The sequence below is a fragment of the Pan paniscus genome, chromosome 8 (genome assembly GCF_029289425.2).
Source record: "Pan paniscus chromosome 8, NHGRI_mPanPan1-v2.0_pri, whole genome shotgun sequence".
NCBI classification, from domain to species: Eukaryota; Metazoa; Chordata; class Mammalia; order Primates; family Hominidae; genus Pan; species Pan paniscus.
Window position 1 is genome coordinate 89085116 of NC_073257.2, and position 21847 is coordinate 89106962.

A 21847-nucleotide genomic window follows, 5' to 3' on the forward strand; every position below is an offset into this window, starting at 1 on the left:
TCTCTGTTTTCTCATCTGTAAAATGAAGGTGGTAACTCTCCCTCAGCACATTGTCAGGGAGATTAAATAAGATATTACATAGGAATGTGCCTGGTGTACGGCTCACCTGAAAAAAAAAATTACATTTTTTTAAAAGAGGCATTAACCGGGCACACAAATTTTGAGGAGTAAACTGGCATGTGAGAGCCAGATGCTAAAACCATAAGTTCAGTCCAACCCCAAGACCACCCCAAATCTGCTTTCTGTCTCTGAAGCTAAGATTTCCCTTCACGACAGTTGTCACAAGCCGGGCACAGCCTGAGTGGGGACGTGAATCTGCTCTGCATCCATTTGGAAGGAAAAGATGATTCTGTCTGTTTTTACTTTTTCTTCTGCACATCCACTCTCCAAGAAAGTCTTTCATGCATGGAGGGCATAAAACCCTCCATGAGTTCAAAAAGTAGTCCAAGTTTCTCAGTCTCTTATTATAGCTGCTGCTGTTGTTTTTCCTTGTTTCTCTTGCTAGGAATACATTACTAGAATAGTAAATGGCAGGGTTAAAGAGGATCTCTCATGTGATGAAATATGCTATATAGGAAAAATTCTCCTAAGTTGAAGTCATTTAGAAAACAGCTGCAATTGCTGCTTTGCTGAAATACATCTGCACCTGAGATTCTTGTGATGAGATTCATCTTGGGATGTCCACGGAAGAAATGTAACAGGGCAGGCCCCTTTCTGTACTTGAGACCTGCTCAGAGCCCTAAGCCAGATTTTCTTTATTGTTTAGTAAGCTCTTTTAATGAAATGTACTACTCTTATTATAGAGGACTCAAAATAAGATCTAAATCACAAACCAATAAAAGAAAATTATTGGGGTAGATATCTAAAGTTACTACCTAGAGGCTACTCCAGTGTGGTATTTATAAATCTCTAAACAGTTAAGTATAATTGTCTTTCTGGTTTTTGGGACGGAAGCCAACAGCAGTTTCAGTTACAACGGAAGAAAAATATTTTAGCGCTGAGCTTTGTTCCTTTAGTGGGTATAAAGAGAAATGGCTTCTCCCGTATCACCATTTCAGAATTGAGAGAGAATATTGTGGTAATGAAATGTTATATGGGAGCAGCTGAAAAAATGCTTCTCTGACCTCAAGGAGGGGAAATGTGTGTGAGGATACATGTGTAGGTGCGTCTGCAAGAAACAGTGAGCAGCCTGGGGGTCAGGAAAGCCAGGCTTGTAGAAGTGGGAGAAGGCAGAGCCCTGGGAAAAAGGCAGGTGTGGAAGGGTGGTGTGGAAGTTGAAGATGGGGTGGTCTGTCCAATTAATGGAAAAGCCAGATCTGCAGCTGCTCACCCCAATGCCATCCGCTCCCCATCTTTAAACACAAAGACAGTGCCGTTCAGGAAGGACACGAATGCTTCCCCTAAAAGACTCATGACCCCAATCCTGACAAACACCATAGCTCTCCCTCTGGAGTTACAATGCAAATCATATAAAACACAGATCCCTATGTAATAAAAATCAAGAACATGCTGGATATCCTTAGTTATAAAGGACCACAGAACTCATCTCTCTACCAATCTCCCTCCCATCACAAAGAGCGTGTCAGTAACTCTCCTTTAGCAAAGAGACAGTCAGGGATAGGAGGCTCGCTGCATTTGCAGGCGGTCCATGCTGTTCTGGAAATATCTTCCTTATGTTGGGCTAAAATCCTGTTCTCCTTAATTATTAACCATTGGCCCTGGTTTTTGTCCAATGGAGCAGAAGATTAAATGGCCCTTTAAGCCTGCTGGCTTTGTTCTCTTAACCACTTGGCAAGTGACATGTTGTCCAGGCACTGCCCCATTCTGGCCGTCCTCTTTACAACATTTTTCTGTTTGTTTGTCAAATTTCTGCTTCAAATCTTCACAGCTCTTGACACATTCCCTCCTATCCCAACAAAGATGAAACAATCACTGCTCAAAAGAAATGATGCTTTTATCACCAAGGTTTATCTAGCCTGTCTTTACTGATCATTTGAAAATTAACATGCAGAGGTCCTCAATGCATTCTATCCTGTGGATTTGACCCCAGAGTTCCACTTTAGGAAGGCCCTTTTCGTTCTGCTTTTTGTCATCCAGTAATTTAGAGATCCTAATCCACACTGTCTCACACAAAGATAAAAGAGAAATCACATTTTCTTCTTTGGAACAGTAAAAGACATCTCAGACTTTAGGATAGGGAAGGTGTACCCTATGCCCCCAATTAATGCTATCTCTCCAAGGACTGCTGCCATACTTCCAAAGAAAAATGTCATTCCCTACTTGAGGCTCTTAACCTTTGTTGAAATGTGGAGAAAGGAGGGTGTCCGCTTATATGTGGATGTTCATTTAGTGTAACTATAGCTTCAGGTCAAAGAGGGCGGGAGGAAAGCTGTGTGTGTGTGTGCGTGTGTGTGTGTGTGTGTCTGTGTGTCTATAAAGCACAAAATATGGAAAAAAGGCAGTGGACATATGTCTTGGGTTTGAGATCTTGGCTCCTCCCTCCCCTGGGACATTCGGGACAGGCTCAGCTTTTGGTTCTCCGGCTTCTACCAAAGTTTTCCTCTACCCTCTCTTTCTGAGATGGTCCTTATACTTCTGTCCTGCAATTCTCTTGCCTCTCTCCCTCTCTCTGAGGCTCTCCTTTGCTCCTAGAGCATGAGCAATGGGCCAGATTGCTAGAAGCAAACTTTTCCTGGATTAAGGACTTCATTTCCACCCTTCAGCTTTTCATGCCCATCTGGATTTTCCACTAAGTCCCCGTGGAAATAAACCATGACTAAAACCCAATCCTCCCAACACTGCTTTCTCCTGCAGCCTGTCCCTCCACTCTGCCATCCTCTGACCCCCAGAAGGAAACACACATCCATGCAGACTGTTTTGCATGTACAGTGACTCCTTCTAGAACCTCCCATTCTTTTTCCAGTCCAAGGTTTCAGGCTTCCATCTGGATAGCCACAGTTCCTAACCAGAGTCCTTGCATCTTCTTCCTTTCCACTCCAAACAATGCTTCACAGGGCTGCCAGATCCAGCTCCCTAAAGCTCAGGTCCAATCCCATCACTCTCTTGCTTTGAAACCTTCTGTAGCTCCCCAGTGCCTAGTGAATTATTTACAGCTTCCTAACTCATAAACACATAAAAAATTATTTACAGCTTCCTAACTCAAGAAAGAAAAGAAATTCCTCAATGCCCAACCCACATTTCAACTTCATCTCTCCCTGCTGCCTTATATGTACCCTGTATTGGGGCCAAATTGTACTTGTCCCTGTCCCTCTAACACATTCCCAGGGATCTTTGCCGTCACTTCCATTCGCTCCGTCTCAAGCCAGCTCACTTTGCCTCCACCTGTTATCTTTTTCAAGCATGGAATTAATTACCCTTTTCCTATAAATCTTTGATGACTCCCCCAAATCCAAACCCTTAGCAAGACAAGTCTACACTCTAGGACTGCACCATCCAATATGGTAGCCACTGGCTATGGATCACTTTAAAGTTTTATATTTGTTAAAATTAAATTAAAAGGAAAAATTTAATTCCTAAATTTCAAGTGCTCCATAGCCACATGCATTCAAGTCATCCACAGATGCCACCTCTTCTTTTTTTTTTTTTTTTTTTTTTTTTTTTGAGATGGAGTCTTGCTCTGTCGCCCAGGCTGGAGTGCAGTGGCATGATTTCGGCTCACTGCAAGCTCCGCCTCCCGGGTTCAAATGATTCTCCTGCCTTAGCCTCCCAAGTAGCTGGGACTACAGGGGCGTGCCACCAGGCCTGGCTAATTTTTTGTATTTTTAGTAGAGAGGGGGTTTCACCATGTTAGCCAGGATGGTGTCGATCTCCTGACCTTGTGATCCACCTGCCTTGGCCTCCCAGAGTGCTGGGATTACAGGCGTAAGCCACCGTGCCTGGCCGATGCCACCTCTTCTTGAAAGCCTTCTCAATTCCTCAAAATACATAAACCAAGGATCCCTTTGTGTTCCTCTATTTCTAGCCTCGTCCTTGTTTCCTTGGACTGTCATTGTTTATGGGGATACCTCCTCCACTCACCTGAGTCCTGCAAGCATAGTGAGTGGCTGAATCCAAGCAACCTTTGGTCACCTTTGTGTTCTGGGCCTTTAGAGTGCCTGATGCATGGAGAACAGCCATTTATTCCTTTTTCTTTTCCTTAGGAGTTACCTTTCATGGAAGGGTAAGCAGGAAGCAACTACAAGATCATCATTTCAAAACAATATGAAAGCAGAATGGGAAATGCCATGGCATGCTCCCTCTTTTCAGGTATGAACTGAAGCAGCTCAGAGAGCGGACCCTGCCTCCCTCTGCTCACCCTTTCTTCCAAGATCAGACTCAGTCCTCATCTTTTTGAACCACAGGGAAACAGTCTGGCAAGAGCCACTGTTGTACCAGCTGATTTAAATTGAAATGTTTTCCCCAGATAAATGCGTGCTAAATAATACACCAGCTCTCCAGCCAAAGGGAAGTGACAGGCACTCTGTAAATAAAGGCACTTAGTTGCTGGTAAAGAGCTGTAAAGTGGTTCTGAGCTGATGTTTGCTGACCAGCAAGAAGCAGCTTCATCTGCTTTATATAATTGTCACTGCAGTTTTGCCTGCTGTATATTAAAACTGCATCTCATAGACCCGACTGTCACATCGGATATACCATCTGGCTTGGGATATGCCACCTTTTCTGTAATTGTTTTTGACAACAAGCCATCACATCTTGGGTCTTTTCAGAAAGTGTCCGGTCCAGAATCCCTAGGCTAGGTCAGTTCTGACACCATGTGGGCTAGAAAAGTGACATCAAAAGGGAGTGTGAAAAGAGAACAGAAGAGAAAAGAGAGGCTTTGTTAGTCTAGGAGCCCTAATAACATGCAGTGGCAGCCGTCCGATGAAGGCTCTACTTTCTCAATGTGAATGCACATTTTTCATGCTAAATTATATCATCTTAGGAAAGCTTTCCATAGGGTTGCATGCATATTCTGGCCCAAGAGCATGACATTTGTCCTGAGTCCACATTTCTACCCAGTGAGGTTCTAGAGACATGGAGACAGTTCTTCAGACAATGCAGAGCATGAGGTTCCATAAAGGACCATAGAATACATAAGAGTGAAAGCAAGGTGTCAGTGGCCAGAAATCTGTGTAGTTATCACTCAGAGGAAGTTAGATTTGTTTTCCAAAATGATAAGAGTAACATGAAATCCCCAGCACTTTGGGAGGCCAAGGTGAGTGGATCACCTGAGGTCAGAAGTTTGAGACCAGCCTGGCCAACATAGTGAAACTCTGTCTCTACTAAAAATACAAAAATTAGCCGGGTGTGGCAGCACGCACCTGTAATCCCAGCTACTTGGGAGGCTAAGGCAGGAGAATCACTTGAACCCAGGAGGTGGAGGTTGCAGTGAGCTGATATCACACCATTGCATTCCAGCCTGGGCAACAGAGAGAGACTCTACCTCGAAAGAAAGAAAGAGAGAAAGAGAGAAAGAAAGGAAGGAAGGAAGAAAGAAAGGAAAGAAAGAAAGAAAGAAGAAAGAAAGAAAGAAAGAAAGAAAGAAAGAAAGAAAGAAAGAAAGAAAGAGAAAGAAAGAGAAAGAAAGAAGGGAGGGAGGGAGGGAAGGGAAGGGAAGGGAAGGGAAGGAAGGGAGGGAGGGAGGGAGGGAGCGAGGGAGGGAAGGAGGGAAAGAAAAGAAAAGAAAAAAAATGGAGAGTAACATGAAATCCTTTTTGTTCCCCATAATCCCTATTCCCTTGGAGCCTGATCATGCCAAATGCCCAGAGGAAGGATGACAAAAGTATCTCAGGCCAGTGGGCACTCCAGTTAGTCAAAAGGGTCTCAGATATAGAAAAGCAGGGAAACTCAGCTCACAGAGTCAGCTCACAGGCTGGGAGGAGCCCAAGGAGTGGGGTGCTGGGTCTGCAGCCAGAGGTGAGCTCTGGGGAAGGAGCGATTTCTCTGTGTTGATGGCTCCCACTGGACCACTGCCTTTACAAGGTTAGAGTATCACCAGAGAACAGTATTCAAAAACAAGAGAGGAGCAGACAGACAGACAAGAAAACAATGGGACATAAAGTCTTGGTGGGCCTAGAGCTTTGACACTCTCTCTTAGGGAGCAGAACAGACTGCTGGCTAGTGAGAGACAGATGCTCCTCTCCACTGCTGACCAGGGGTCTACGAGAATCACTGCTGAGCATAGAAACACATCCTCTGCCTTCTTCTGTCATTTGTGCTGTCTTAGTCCATTTGGGCTGCTGTAACAAACACCATAATCTGGGTGGCTGATAGACAACAGATATTTATTTCCCACAGTTCTGGAGAACGGAAAGTTCAAGGTCAAGGCGCTGGCATGTTCAGTCTCTGGTGAGGACTTTCTCGCAGTGTCCTCACATGACAGAAGGGACGAGGGGTCTCTCTCAGGCTTCTTTTACTTTATTTATTTGTTTGTTGGTTTATTTTATTTTGTTTTAGACAGAGGCTTGCTCTGTCACCCAGGCTGGAATGCAGTGGTGCCATCTCGGCTCACTGTAACCTCCACCTCCCGGGTTCAAGCGATTCTCCTGCCTCAGCCTCCCGAGTAGCTGGGATTATAGGCACCCGCCACCACGCCTGGCTAACTTTTTTGTATTTTTAGTAGAGATTGGGTTTCGCCATGTTGGCCAAGTGGTCTCAAACTCCTGACCTCAGGTGATCCACCCGCCTTAGCCTCCCAAGGCGTGAGCCACCATGCCTGGCCTCAGGCTTCTTTTATAAGGACACCAGTCCCATTCATGAGGGCTCCACCCTCATGACCTAAACACCTCTCAAAGGCCCCACCACCTAATACCATCGCCTTGAGGGTTAGGATTTCAATGTATGTATTTGGCAGGGAGTAGGTGGAGGGTACAAAAACATTCAGACCATAACTGTGTGCATGTGTGTATACAAAAGAAAGAGTGCCCTTTTTTTCTTTGGAGGAAAAATAAGCTCCCTTTCTCTTTCCTCCATATCTCCTGTCAAAACCTATTTTTCTTGCTTATCCTGTGCTATAAAAGAATAAAGAAGGCTTTTGGGCACCGGGGAGTGGAAGAATTGTTACCAGTTTGGCCTTTATATAGGATCTAAGAGGCTGGGATGAGGTTTAAGAGAACTGGAAGGAACAAGTATATCAGATGTGTATGTAACTAAATTATACACTGAGATTCTAATCTGTGGCCCTGGAAAATCATGATCGAGTTTGGAGGAAACAGGCATGTTGGGGAAAGGGAGTGTTTTCCTGCCTCCTCCTGCTGGCTTCTGTCTGTACTTAAAGGGAGAATCATTGCTTTCACTGTTTTCCTTTCCCCTTGATGGTTCACTCCTCCCCAGGAGAGGAGGAGCATCTACCAAGGGTTGGTCACATCCTGTTCATGTGAAGGTTTACTGTGCTTTACAGGGGCACATTTGAGTTGCCTGGGGATCTTGTTGGAATGCAGATTCTGACCCAGCAGGTCTGGGATGGCCCATGAGGTTCTGTAACTCTAACAGGCTCCCCCAACAGACACCCATACTGGGGCAGGGCAGAGAGGACACATATTGAAAGTCAAGGGCTTAAAGGCAGGAACCAAATGCCAACTTGCCTCTTTCAACTCCCAGAAGGTCAGCTTACTGTCTTCTCACATCCTTTCTCACCTGTGCTACCCGGGCAGGCCGCACAGGAGGCGGGCTCTACCTCTTCAGGGTGCAGCTGGGAGTAAGCTCAGAGCCTCTCCTAGGCCCTTCACATGTTGTGCTGTCCTGCGGGCACAGCTGAGCAGGTGGATACCAAGATTTACATTTGGGTGTGGCAGGGAGGATGGTGGCATGGAGAGGTCAAAATTAGGCTTCAGGCTGTAACAGGGTGATGTCAGAAGGACAGAAGCCATTTCACATGCACCGCCAAAGGGGAAGGTTCTCTTAAGCTTGACCAGAAGCTGCTGTGAATCTCAAGATCCTCAGAGAAGCCCCAGCCCCTCTCTCAGTCCGTAGCAGTGAAGACACTGGCTCCCAGAAAGCTCATCTGATAGAAGATTTGAACCTGGGTCTGCCAGGGTCTGGCTGCAGTTGCCTCCAAAGAATCAAAGCCTATCTTTCTCCTCCACTTTCCAAATCTCACCCCAGTGCCCATCTCCCACCAGCTGACTCTAGCCCAGAGCCATGCAGGGAAGAGGATTCCAGGAACTATTGTTCCTGGCTTTTCTGCAATGCTAAGCAAATGTTAGAAGGCAGTGGTGGTGATGTCAAGTTGACAAAAAATAATGTAGCTCACAGATCCAGGATGCATGATTCAGCTGAGCTTCTAGAAAGCCTGGCATGATGGGGAGGAGGTCAGACATTTGTCAAGCTATCAATAAGGTGATGTTTCATATCCCAGTAGCCATAGCTCTCATGGGCTGTGCTCCTACACCCTTCCATCCTGGACTGATGGGATTCTGGTCCCCATCAGGCAGCCAATGCCACCCTCTGGTAGCTCGTCTGTAACAACGATCCTCCAATTCATGGCTAGCCTACATGGAGGTGTCACTCAATGGAAAATGCTTTGCATCCTATCCTGCCAGATCCTGATTACAGAGGTCATTTGTTATGAACGTTTTGCTGTGTTGCCTTTCTGAGACCCCTAGACATCTTTACTTGTAACCACCTGCCCAGGGTCCCAAAGCAAATGACAGGAAAGACTAGGGGCAGAGTAGGAAGGCAGACGTGTGTCACTTAAGGCTGCTTTGCCTCCTATAGGAAAATGTGTGGTCTGACAAGTGTCACCATTTGCTAAATGACTTTTAGTGTCCATAGAGTTGCCACTCTCCAGAGATTACCATCCCTTGGTCAGCAGAGTCCTAGAGGCGGCTCTAACAATAGCAAAGCTTCATTCCCATCCCAGCTCAATGGCAAAAACATATACTGGAAGGAAACGGTCAGAATTGTGCAGCCAGCTTCTTTTCAGTGCTCTGACATTTAGCTGATGACACTGGTCATGAAGCCACTCCTTGGGAAAGCTGAGGGGGTGGCTATTTAAAGGCTTGTTTATCCTCTGGAAAGGCAACCTAGTCTGTGTGTGGGTGACCAGGTCTCAAGCCTGCATTCTGGAATGGAAAGAAGAGGCAGCAGATGCCCCTTTGAAAGCCATCATGGTGACCGCAGGTTTCACTGCCAGGCAGGCTGATGTGAGCCTCTTTGAATTACTGAGTGAAGGATATCCCTCTTGCCAGCCCCTGTCCCCTGCAGGCACAGCAAAGAAGTATTACAGGCTGTCCTTACCTTGGGAATTAGCCTGCAAGACCCCGATGCTGTCATCAAACTGCATAGATTTGATGTTGAGTGACGCCAAGATGCATTCCTTGTCCTGCAGCGAAGTATCATCAATATTATTCTGATTGGCTGACAGGATAACGCACATGTCACAGAGGTTGATGTTGACAGCCCTTAAATCAGCCCGACTTAATGGCGTACCCTTTGGCATAGAGGAAAGAAAAAAAAACAGAGGGGTGGGGGGAGAAAGAGACAGAGAGAGAGAGAGAGAGGAGCAAAAGTGAGAGGAGAGGGAAAGAGGAAAAAAATAAAAACAAATTAAAGATTGAGTCGGAGCTTTGGGAAATTATTTAACAAGTATCTTTTTTTATGCCTTGACATTAAGCTGGCCTAACCACATTCAAGGGAATAGGAGCTGTGTGCTAATCTAAAGGGTAGTCGGTGCTGATGGCAGCATTTTAAGCTTGTTCTCAATACTCAATCAAGCTATTACTAACAAACGCGGGAGAGGAATAATGCCAGGGTTCTACATCTTCTTCCTGCCTGGAAATTGTCTTGATTTAAGTAACTGTCCTGTGGCAACCTCTGGCTTTCAGAATGTAACAAGGGGGTGGGTTTCAAATGCCTGTTTATTTAATAGCGGGTCACTTCTGTCTCAGGCAAAAGACAGCAGTTCCAATGCAGCCAAGGAGAAATGGCCAGTGAGCACAGAGTGATGAGGTGGGCCTGGATGTGCGGCTCAATTTGGAGGCTATGGATGGAGTGGAATTAATGTGTGCAATGCAAAAGAGATATGGAAAGGAGTTAAGCTTCAGGTCATATAATTTTATTGCATATTTTCAGCAAGAAAAAAATACACAGGGAAATGACCTAATTGTCCAACAACATAGGAATGGAGAAATATACTTTTGGACATGCACACAGTGAAAATGTATGCAGGAGGTAAAGAGGCAGAGCTGGCTCTCCATGCAGGCATCGGTTTAGAAGCCTAAGATAGAGGGGGAAGTGAAAAAAAAAGTTGTAGAGCAGTTAAAAAAAGTATAGTTTCATTTACGTAAAAAAAAAAAAACCCCACAAAATAAAATTACATATATATAAATGTATGTAAATTTGGAAGGAAAGCACAGGAAAAATAGCCATTACACTAATAATGGTAATTCCCTCTGGGAAGGGAAATAGGATTCGTGGGGGTGAGGGGAAAGTTTGCTTTTCACTTTATATACTTCTATATTGCTTGAATATTTTATAACAAGAACATATTTGTATATTACAGGTACATTTAAAAAATAAATAAGCCAGTAAACAGATTTTTTAACATAAAAAATAACAACAAAAGACAGTGGAAAAATCCCAGATCCAGGAAGTAACAACAGAGTCCAGGAATGCAAGCATAGGGAAAATAGAAGGGTTAGGTTAGGACAGGGCCATGGCCTCCACATGCTCTGTGTCTTCAGGTGAAGCCACAGCAAAATCATCAGGCCACCCCATGCCATAGCTCCCCAGTGGCCACGCAGCATCATTTTGGGGCTCCTGTCTGGCCACCAGCTTCATTGGTCCTCTAGCTTGAATCTAGCTTCCTCTTTGCCTGTGTGGTGACCTGAGTTACCTTCAACTCACTGATTGTGTAGACCAAGGGTTTGCCAACTGTCACGTATCTGTGAATGTCCTCCTCTAATCTGCCTTTCTGGAGAACTGGCTTTGAAAAGAGACTTGGTTGCAGAGATGGAGCCTATCTACCCTCTTTTATGAGTCACTGGTAGTCATGATTCTATTCTCAGGCCCTAAAATATTGTGCAACTATGGAGGAAGGGGCATTTAGCACTGTGGTTGCTGCTGAGACACAACTAGTTCCAAGCTCTGGAGCAGCGTCTTTTTGAGAGAAGGAGAATGCCCTCTTCTCCTGTGATCTCTTGGTACAAAACAAGTCCAACCAACTTCCTGAATCATTTTGCCAGTGCATAAGCTTCAATTGCCTGCATCCATATTCTTTTAATTTTCAGCTTGTAGGGAAGCCAGCCGTAATTGTGATATAAGATGATCCCTGTGCAGTTGTACACACGTGATTTCAAACTACAAGAAATACAAATGACATACACAGAAATCGCTTATGTTTCTCTGGGCTGGCCCTATAGGCAGGGTACTGTTTAACCAATAAACTCTGTGAAGACATAGGTGGAGGCCCATTTTGTGAAAATCTATTGTGCTTGAGTATGTTAAATTTTGGAGGGTTTGAAATGACCTGCAAAGATGACAGCTCATTCATATACATGAAGACAGATGAGTGAACGTGTACAAGGGCACACAGAGCCGGGCGCGGTGGCTGATGCCTGTAATCCCAGCACTTTGGGAGGCCGAGGTGGGTGGATCACCTGAGATCAGGAGTTTGCGACCATCCTGGCCAACATGGTGAAACCCTGTCTCTACTGAAAATACAAAAAAAAATAGCCAGGCTTGGTGGTGCATGCCTGTAAACCCAGCTACTCAGGAGACTGAGGCAGGAGAATCGCTTGAACCCAGGAGGTGAAGGTTGCAGTGAGCCGAGATCATGCCTTTGCACTCCAGCCTGGGCAGCAAGAGTGAAACGTGGACTCAAAACAAACAAACAAACAAAAACAAACAAACAAAAAAGGTCACACAGGAGGAAACATACACAAACACACAAAACACACACACAAATACCAAATATCACACATATACCCATCTCTCTACACACACATACACACACAGACTCATGTATCCTGGTAAAATAATAAACCCTTTACAAAGACACTTTCAGAGGTCAGGGGACTATGTGGAGGAGCACATGACAGAAAGATAACCATGGAATCGTATAATCAAATCGACCATATTTCTGGAATGAGCAAAGTATATATATGCTTATGCTCTCCTCTGTGTATGACTGTTTGTCTATAGGTGACTATTTTCAATTGCCTGTGCTCACTAAGGCAGTGGGTTTTTGGCCCAGCATCCAAAAGATAACTGTCTGATCTTTTTCTCACTCCTTTAAATATTTATTGAGTCCCTATTGTGCCAGGCATTATGTAAAGACACATGGTGGCATCTAATGAGTAACATGTACTGCTTGTGGATAGATTCTTATGTGTTCTTTAATGAATTATATTACTTGGCTCTTTTTCCCACCATTTCTGAGGTTTTGGAAGCTGATAACAGAAATAACACATTTTAGCTTTGTAAGTGGGGAAAAACCCAGACTTCTTAACATGTAGAGAAATCCATGTTCCTCAGTTTTTGTTTTTGTTTGAGGCAGGGTCTTGTTCTGTTGCCCAGGCTGGAGTGCAGTGGTGCTTTCATAGCCCACTGCAGCCTCTACCTCTCAGGCTCAAGTGATCCTCCCAACTCAGCCTCTCAAGTAGCTGGAACTACAAGCACACGCCACCACATCAGGCTAATTTTTTTAACTTTTTGTAGAGAAGAGGTCTCACCATGTTGCCCAGGCTGCTCATGAACTCCTGAGCTTAAGTGGTCCTCCCGCCTCAGCATCCCAAAATGCAGGGATTACAGGGATTAGCCACTGCACCTGGCCCCTGTTTCTCAGTTTCAGGGATGTGAACTTACGAGAAAAATATTTGGAGGATAAGTGAGATTTGCATGAATTTGTGATGTGGAGAATTACATCAAATGTTGAAATGCATAATTCTCTACAATGTTTTGAGAGTTTGTGGACTATGCATTCATTATCATTAGGAAGTAGTTAATTACATGACTCCTAAATCCCATATCCTCACTCTAAATTGTGGAGTCCCAGACTGTTTTTTCAGACTGAAGTCCTAATGTTTTGCAGTCAAGAATATCATGCACACATGCACACACGGACACACACACACAAACACAACCATGAACACGTTGCTGGACTTCTAAATGAACAGGGGTTAGGGGCTGAGCTGCAGAAGGAGTTGGCCTTCTGTACAGCAGAAACAAAGAACTCTGTTATTTGCATTTATTTAGTTAAAAACAGAAGGTGGCACAGATCAAGGTTTCTTCAAGCATTAAAAATGCCATAAGTATAAAGCTATAAATAGTTCTGTAAGCAAATCCTTACTATAAACATCATAATATAACAATGCTCTAGGTTTTGTATAGGCAGGAGTGAGAGTGTTTAGACGCTGATATGGTTAATATACTTGATACAAGCTAAACTTCATCCCTGATGAGGGACTGAACTTGGCTGCAAATTCCTTTTAATAAGGTCTCCCAGGGTTTGGATTTTCCTTGACAGAGCATAGGGGAAGTGCTGAGTCCTCAGGCCCATACCCAGATGAAGAAGCACAGGCATGATCAAAGCTACAACTATTATATCCATCCGGGATTTTCTTTTGTGAATGAAAAGAAGAAAAGGCATCAATAATGTGACCTTGGACTTACAGGCAATATGGACACTTTGGGGAAGTTATGAAGCGTCTCCCATTCCCGCTTGAGGTACTCAATAGAGCCCACAAAGACAATGTGCTTGAGCTCATGGTAATGAAAGTTGCTGGCACGGAGTGGCATCACCAGGTTCCGGAGGCCGATCAGGGCTGAGCTGACATCGCCAAAGATGCAGACCACGACATGGCCACTCAGGACGGTCATGGCAGCTTCACTTCGAGTCTACAACAGGGAGAAGTGGGTAAGAGTCAGAGAGAAGACTGCATAGGGCTGTTGTAAGGAGTGAAAAAAATCATTTGTGCAAAGAATCAAGCAAATATTTGCTGAGAGCTTACTATGTGCTATTATTTTTATTTCATCAATGTTATATATGTGCCATATAGAGCTATAATTTGAGCATGTGTATATGTATTATATTTTTGTAATAAATCTGTCCAAATGTATAGCCATACACATTGCTACCTTCTTTGACAAAAGATTTAAGAAAGATATGCCATAAATACATGTGAGCAGACCTTCATAATAATTTTCAGGAGGTAAAATAAAAAGGAAAAGGAATATTTATGCTATTTGGAAAGAGAAGTCTTAGTTTCCATGAAATTGTTGATTAAATGAGCTGCCTTTTCTGGCTTGCTTGCTGAGATGATGATAAAATGGTCAGATGCCTGCACTGGGCTCAGTGGGAGAAATTTGACTTTAGAATTCTAGACTTATCAGTGAGATGTCCGTGCATCAGCAGGTGGAACATGCTACCTAAAGCCAGGAGTGGAAAACTATGAGCCACAGGCCAAATCTGGCCCACTACATTCTTTTGTATGTTCAGTGAGCTAAAAATTGTTTTTGTGCTTCAAAACGGTTGAAAAAAAATCAAAAGAAGACAATGTCATAATCTGTGAAAATTACATAAAGTTCAAATTCCCATAAAGTTGTATTGGAATGCAGCCATGCTCATACATTTAGGTGTTGCCTATGGCTGCTTTTATGCTACAACAGCAGAGCTAATCAGTAGCAACAGAGATCTTATACCCTGAAAAACCTAAATTTTTCATTATATGACTTATTACAGAAAAAGTTTGCTGACCCCTGTCCAATGCTGCCTTGGACTTTCCAGGGACATTTCTGGAGGGGCCTGTTTTGCTTAAGTCATTCAGAGAAAAGATCTCCCCAAATAATCATTACAAGGGGCTAGAGAGAGATTAGTAAGAGCAACAGGCCAGTGTCTTCCTCCAACTCCAAACCTCTATCTACAAAGGAGACAAATGAAAGAACACAGTCACTCTATTAGAGGAGAACCCCCACTTCCCAGGAAATACAAATGTTTAGTCACTGCTGGCCCTTTGATTCACTGAGCTAGTGAAGCCAGGAGGCCAGCTGTGGACCTTTCTCTGCCTTTCCTTCTGGTTCAATGCCTCCCATTCCTGTCCACCCACTGCATGCCTGGATGGCCCCATGTGGCTTACAATGCTTTGGGGGAGGCATATTAATGTCCACTGTACATATCAAACTCTGCTTGATTTAATCTCTAGAATTGACCACTGCATTGATTGTATAAATGCCAATGTTGCAATTCACAACAATGTCAGGGTTATTACAGTAACCCCCAAGGAGAGGAGGAAACTAGCTTTCACTCTCTGATCATTAGAATAAAGCAGGGGCTGTCACCATTATTGGTTTCCCTCTGCAATAGTCCAGGGAAACCGGAGACATAAGCTATAAGAAATGCCTTAGAAACTGTGACCAAGGAAGACCCACTGGGGAGCTCACATCACATATCCCCACTTCCTGCAGAAGACCTGGAGTTAGTTATCTGGGCCGCACGGAAGTGCAAGTGCCTGGGTGCCACCAGGAGACAGCCAACCAGTCTATAAAGCACTGTTATGTGATGGGGCTCCTAATTATTTTTAATTGGCCAGGTCACCTGGGAGGCTAGCTCCCTTCAACAAGCCAGAGGAATATAAACTGGGCCCACGGTGGAAGTGAATTCTAGAATAGGGAGGTGGGGAAGGCACAGTTAGTCGAGTGGCCGAGGCACAGATGCTGACCCCAGGAACTTCGATCTGGGATCAAAACACCCATCCTCAGACTGGCCACAGCTACATCACCCAGAGAACCTTATGAATATCCTAATTCTAGAGCCTCAGCCCTGGTGTGTCTGATTTTGCCGGGTTTAAAGCACACTAGAGAGAGAAACTGATCATTTCTCTATGTATCTGGAATTCCCATGCATCCTTCCAGGCCCAACCCAAGCACAACCTATGTGTATATGATGGGACTTGCCTGGTCACTTAAACACACCCTAGTCCTTCTCCCCTACATTTCAATAGCATTTTGCACCTCTTACCACTTAGCTTTAAATACACTGTTTCATGGGTTACATTTTATATCTTCTCTCTAATTAATCCAGGAAATTACAATTGGGACTATCTCTTATATCTTCAAATCCCCAAAGTAGTTAGTTTCCCGTGCCCAGTGGGTACACAACCTCAAAGCATCCTCATGTAGCTGGCCCTACCTGTCATTCTTATCTCTAGCCGTGTTACTTTAGAGAGGGCTTCTTGGATCATACTTTCCAGACAGCACCTCCCAGTCTCTTTCTAGCCTACAATGCTGCTTTACTTTTTTCAAAGCATCCTATAAATATCTGAAATGTTATTAAGTACTCATTTGTCTACCTAGAGATAACTCCTCTTCCCCCAGCCCTACCCTGCTAGAACACAAGCTCTGTGAGAGCAGTCGTTGTCAGGGATTGCATCTCCAGTAACTAGAATGGTGTGTGGCACATAGTAGGCCTCCTGGAGATGTTTTGTTAAATGATGTTATTTTTCATAGGATAGAAGTAGTAACTCACCTCCTTAAACTTTTTTATGCTGGCAGGAGATGTTGATTGAATATCAGTTGGCATGCATACTACACCAATATCCAGGCAAGTCATTAAAACCCTAGGTCCCAGATATGGCATCCAGCCTGTGACCTGCCACAAGTGGTAACATCAGGCTAAATTTAGGCCACCAGGGCAAAAGTGCCATGAATACATCAGAATGTACATATATGGCTGGGGGCAGTGACTCACGCCTGTAATCTCAGCACTTTGGGAGGCCAAGGTTAGTGGATCACGAGCTCAAGAAATCGAGACCATCCTGGCCAATACAGTGAAGCCCTGTCTCTACTAAAAATACAAAAAAATAACTGGGTATGGTGGCGCGAACCCATAGTCCCAGCTACTCGGGAGGCTGAGGCAGGAGAATCGCTTGAATCTGGGAGGCAGATGTTTCAGCGAGCTGATAGGGCTCTGCACTCCAGCCTGGCGACAGAGCCAGACTCTGTCTCAAAAAAACAAAACAAAACAAAAATAATGTACATATGTGAAGCAGCTTTGCGAGTAGAACCATTTGCACTCCTGGTCAGTTGGACAATGGCTGTTTGCTAAGAATTCTGACTTTCTGTGCTCTTGCCTGCAACTTTCCCACCTCTGAGACAGCCTCTAGCTTGATACTGTATTGGCTGTTAATGCTCATTTATAATTAAGTTGAGAACACACATACACATAGATAAAGCATAGGGGAAAGTCCAGTGTGTTAGCATACAAAGCCATTCCGAGGACCCAGAACAGTCCTTGTTTAGGAAGGGTGGTCCTGACATCAGAAATGATAGGATTTTCCTGGCTGACAAAAAGGAACAGACCCATACCAATCTGGGGATTAGAGGCCCAAGGGAGAAAGAACCCTTCCATCTGACTTTCCTGATTATTAATCCATTTTTCATGGATTAGCAAGACAATAAACTGTAGGAAAGCCAGTGTAGGCATTAAGACCCAAAGCTGTTAATAGAACAAGGGCAGAGAGTAGAATGGATTGTTAACTATGCTGACATTCCTGGGAGAGACTGGGTGAGCCCACTGCTGCTATGAAGATGTTCACAAGCCTTCCACGAAATAGGGCTCTGAGCCCCAGCCTCCCCAAGGGGACTGTAGTTCATTATTGTCATCATTATGTCATGCATCATCATGCATTTGCCTGTCTACAACATGCACTAAGAAAGCTCACAGATGCACAAGGCTATTATCTATAAGAATACAAAACATTGCTATAAACCAGTAACAATACAGGCAGCATTCAGCTTTCCTCACAGCATTTAATAATAGTAAGAATAAGAGGTAACTTTACTGAGTCATCTGTTGGATTTTAATCTTCACTACAGCTCTATGAGTTAGGGTCATTCTCATCTCATCTTTTTACAGATAAGAAAACCGAAGTGCAAAAAGTCAAATGAATTACCCAAGCCATGCAGCTAATAATTGGTACAGGCAGGCTCTGACACCAGCGCCATGGCCACAGGAATTATGTTCATACCACCTCCCACCATGCCTTTCCCACAGCAAGTGCTCACCTACTCTTATGAGGAGCCAATATATTCAGAGATTGAAAAATCTGAATATTGCTTATGTTCTGATCAGAGGTCTAGCTGCTTCAATCTATGCTCAGAATTTCACTCATCAAAAATAATTAGGACCAGGGACAGTGTTATCCCACTGTCCCACTAGGGAAACCCCATTCCTAGCAAATGTGGTTTGGGGCAGAAGCGGGCAACATCAGATGCACAGTCCCTCACTCACCAGGATGACTTTCTCTATCTCCTTGGGTGCACACCAGTGAAACATCCCAGTAGAGTCGTACTTCTTCACATTGGAGTCCATGTTGTCAATCTGATCATTGCCAGGAATTAACAAGGGGTCATGCCTGGGAAGAAAAGGACAGGAAAACCTAAGTGGAAAATGTGATAAATTATAAATGGAAAGTGCCCCCTGAATTACATCTCAGAGGATGTGAAAGATGCAGAGGAAGTGGTTGTCACTGAAGGCCATTCTTCTGCTTACAGAATCCATCCTTCGAGAGACAACTGCCCCAAACCACCACCCCACTTCTGGAAGTGCAGCTGACCTTTGTCAGTGAGCATTTCTGCCTTTCCCCCACTCCTCTTTTCCTAAATGGTCTTCCTAACATTTTGTGGATTCAGCCTCCCTTTTTAAGGCTACCTCACTCCTCTTCCTCTCATTTTACCAGCTATTCGATCTCCCCAGCGTGCACACACACACACACACACACACACACATACACACACACAGACAGACACACCAAAGGGTTGCTGTGAGCCTCGGCAATGAAGAGGAAGGAACAGGAATAGAGCCTCATGCTGACTGACTGGCATGAGGATGGAAAGCCAATTACTCGCTCCTTCTGACTACAACTTCTGACGTGATGCTCTTCGCAGTAAAAGCTTTAACAGGCTGCACTTTAAATATTTTAGCAATTTGCCCAATCAGATTTTGCTCTCCCTGGCTGAAGCCTTTAAAGATTCAGCAGCATGTCACTTCAGAGCAGACTGACTACCAAATGCCCACATCTGGAATACATGATTTCAATACTAAACAACACCCTCTCTCCTTGCCTTGACAACTGTATATGCACTAACCATCCAATGATGCTCCCCGCCACCTTCACCTCCCAACTGCTGCATATCTTAGATGAGAGCCTCAAGCTCAGATGCGTCTTAATAAACTTGTTTCAAATTCTCAGGGCAACATTCACCCTCTATTGCCTTGTTTATTGGTGGAAAAGGAAGATGCTTCCATAAAGGCCTCCCGTCTAGTGGGTTGGCAGAGCCTCACTGACAACCTTAAGAACTGCAATGGAATCAGGCAGGTCTAACAAGCTTATAGCACAATAAATAAGCTCCTGCACCTTGAATCATAGTCAATGTCCATGCTTTTATCTCTGATAGTGATTCAGCACCTCGGGTTTGGGAAGTCATTGTTCCTTCCTGCAAAACTGGCCATATAATTAGGACATTGTCCCAGCTATACTTAACCACTCTTGAAATGGAGCTATCTTTTCTGAGTAATATTGTCAACACAAGACAGAAAATATACATCGGGTCACATTCCATAAATTTATTGTAAAGTGATTTTACCTTTTGAAATTCTATATTTCAACATCAGAGGGTGACTTTTTTCTTTTCTTTTTTTTTTTTTTTTTAGACAGAGTCTCGCTCTGCAGAGGCTGACTCTTATTTACTTTTTACTATTTGTCCTTCTGAAATGTCTCCGATACTTCCCACTTATATGTCAAGAGTACAGAGTGGGACAGCAATCTCTCTTCCATGGCCCAAAAACCTAGGATTAAGCTTTTGAATAACTACCATGACCCTCCAATACGCTCCCCACTCCCACATAAGGTGAGAAAACTTTCTCACTGCATTTATTTATGCCTGAGAATTTGCTTTTAGACTACACCAAATGACAAATACTATGTGAAGCAAACTTGCAAAGTTATCTTCAATGAACATGCTAGACTACTATAGGAATATCTGTCATATCTGATCTTAAAAGAAGAACAATCCCACTCCGAGTAGCATCTCAGTGTCTGGATTGTTGAGAGGTCTTGAGGTATGTAAACCACCAGGCCATCTTCCAAATACTGAACTTAGTCAAAGATGTTAAGATAAAAAGGCTGATAAGAACTATTTACAGATCAGGGTGAGAGCACATTTTGAGGGATGTTTTTGTCCTTGAAGAGTCTTTAACAGTTGCATAGATATCTATTAATATTATCTGGAATAGGTAGGTAGACAAAAGCCACCATGGAGAAGAGGTTTGAGAAAATGAACAAAATTAACTCTTTCCAGCCCTTGAAGAACATATTTCAGTTGCAAGAGGATATTAGTAGACTTGCCCTGAAGATATAGAGCCAGGTTCAAATTCTCTTGCCCTGTTTACTGGTTGGAGAGAAAGTATTACCTCAGGATGACCTGAGACCTGCCCCTAGTGCATTTAGGATTTAAAAGATACTCAGAACTATGTTCCCATAATATCAGCAAGCAAGCAAATGAAACAGCAAGCTGACAAAAAACACTTTTAGAAAATGTGTGCCTTGGGGAAGAGGAGATACATTTTGGTTTGGTATACTTGATTCTTTCTGGGAAGGAGTCAGACGTTGGTAACAGGGGCCTACAACTTTCATCCAGAAAAGCAAATAAGCAAGCCTGATGATCGATCGCCCTTCAATAAAAAGAAAAAAGGCAGCTAATGTCAAGCTTCATTAACTGGGGTAGTGGTTTCCAGAAACCAGGCATAATTTCACACTGGAGCTCAAGCCATGGTTTGCAATGGAACATCCAGAGGCATCCAGGAAGTCTTAGAGGTATGCCACACTACACTCTACTCCCCACACATCTCTCATCCTGGCCTGGACCATTTAAATATTAAAAATCCAGGATTTCCCCCAAGAGACTGACCTGAGGAACATCAAAAACCTCCCGGAACAAAGACATTACCTTCTCTGACCAGCATGGTACCTGGAATTCTAACTTTGGTTTATTGAATCAGTAAAGCAACCAATTGAATCAGTAAAGCAACCAATAAGAATCCCCTATTCTGAGCATGGAATGGAGGCTACAGTAATGATTAAGATAAAGTCCCTAGTCAAAGAGAGGTCCACAAGATAGCAGGAAAAAAATATATATACACCAATAGTTCAATAGTTACAGTACCTTGTGGCAAGTGTTACAGCAAAGTACAAGGTGATATGAGAATACCAAGAAAAAAGCTGTTCATATCCTGGTATTTGGGTAGCATTAAGGAAGGTTTTGCAAAGAAAGTAGCATTTGGGCCGGGCGTGGTGGCTCAGGCCTGTAATCCCAGCACTTTGGGAGGCCAAGGTGGGCGGATCATGAGGTCAGGAGATCGTGTCCATCCTGGCTAACACGGTGAAACCCCATCTCTATTAAAAATACAAAAAAATTAGCCAGGCATGGTGGTGGGTGCCTGTAGTCCCAGCTACTCTACTCGGGAGGCTGAGGCAGGAGAATGGGGTGAACCCAGGAGGTGGAGCTTGCAGTGAGCCGAGATCACGCCACTACATTCCAGCCTGGGCAACAGAGCGAGACTCTGTCTCAAAAAAAAAAAAAAAAAAAAAAGTAGCATTTGATCTGAACCATGAGAAATGAAGAGGAATCTCAGCATGTTGCAGTGTTGATCCACTAATAGCCAGTAGGACCCACCCAGAGAATTGAGGCCCAAATGAAAAGGGCCAAATAATGGCACCTAAAACCATGGCTGAAGATGCTCCATACCATACCACCTAACCTAAGGTACAGAAGACTCAGACCAGGCCTTCCAGCTGTCTCCAGATGTGCAATGACAGTCAAGTCGAAGATGGATTAAACTGATTGAGTATGACTG

The 21847-nt window shown here is 44.0% G+C and overlaps 1 protein-coding gene across 43 annotated transcripts in view; it reads right to left on the reverse strand.

The window, feature by feature from the left end:
- Positions 1-21847, reverse strand: part of KCNMA1 (potassium calcium-activated channel subfamily M alpha 1) — a 767331-nt gene that overhangs the window by 65835 nt on the left and 679649 nt on the right. For all 43 annotated transcript variants that reach the window (XM_063607449.1, XM_063607448.1, XM_063607447.1 and 40 more), the window contains 3 exons: positions 18224-18347; positions 13609-13833; positions 9235-9427 (listed from right to left, as the gene is read on the reverse strand). In XM_063607449.1, the coding sequence (XP_063463519.1) occupies positions 9235-9427; positions 13609-13833; positions 18224-18347 (542 nt within the window). The remainder of the gene's footprint in view (positions 1-9234; positions 9428-13608; positions 13834-18223; positions 18348-21847) is intronic.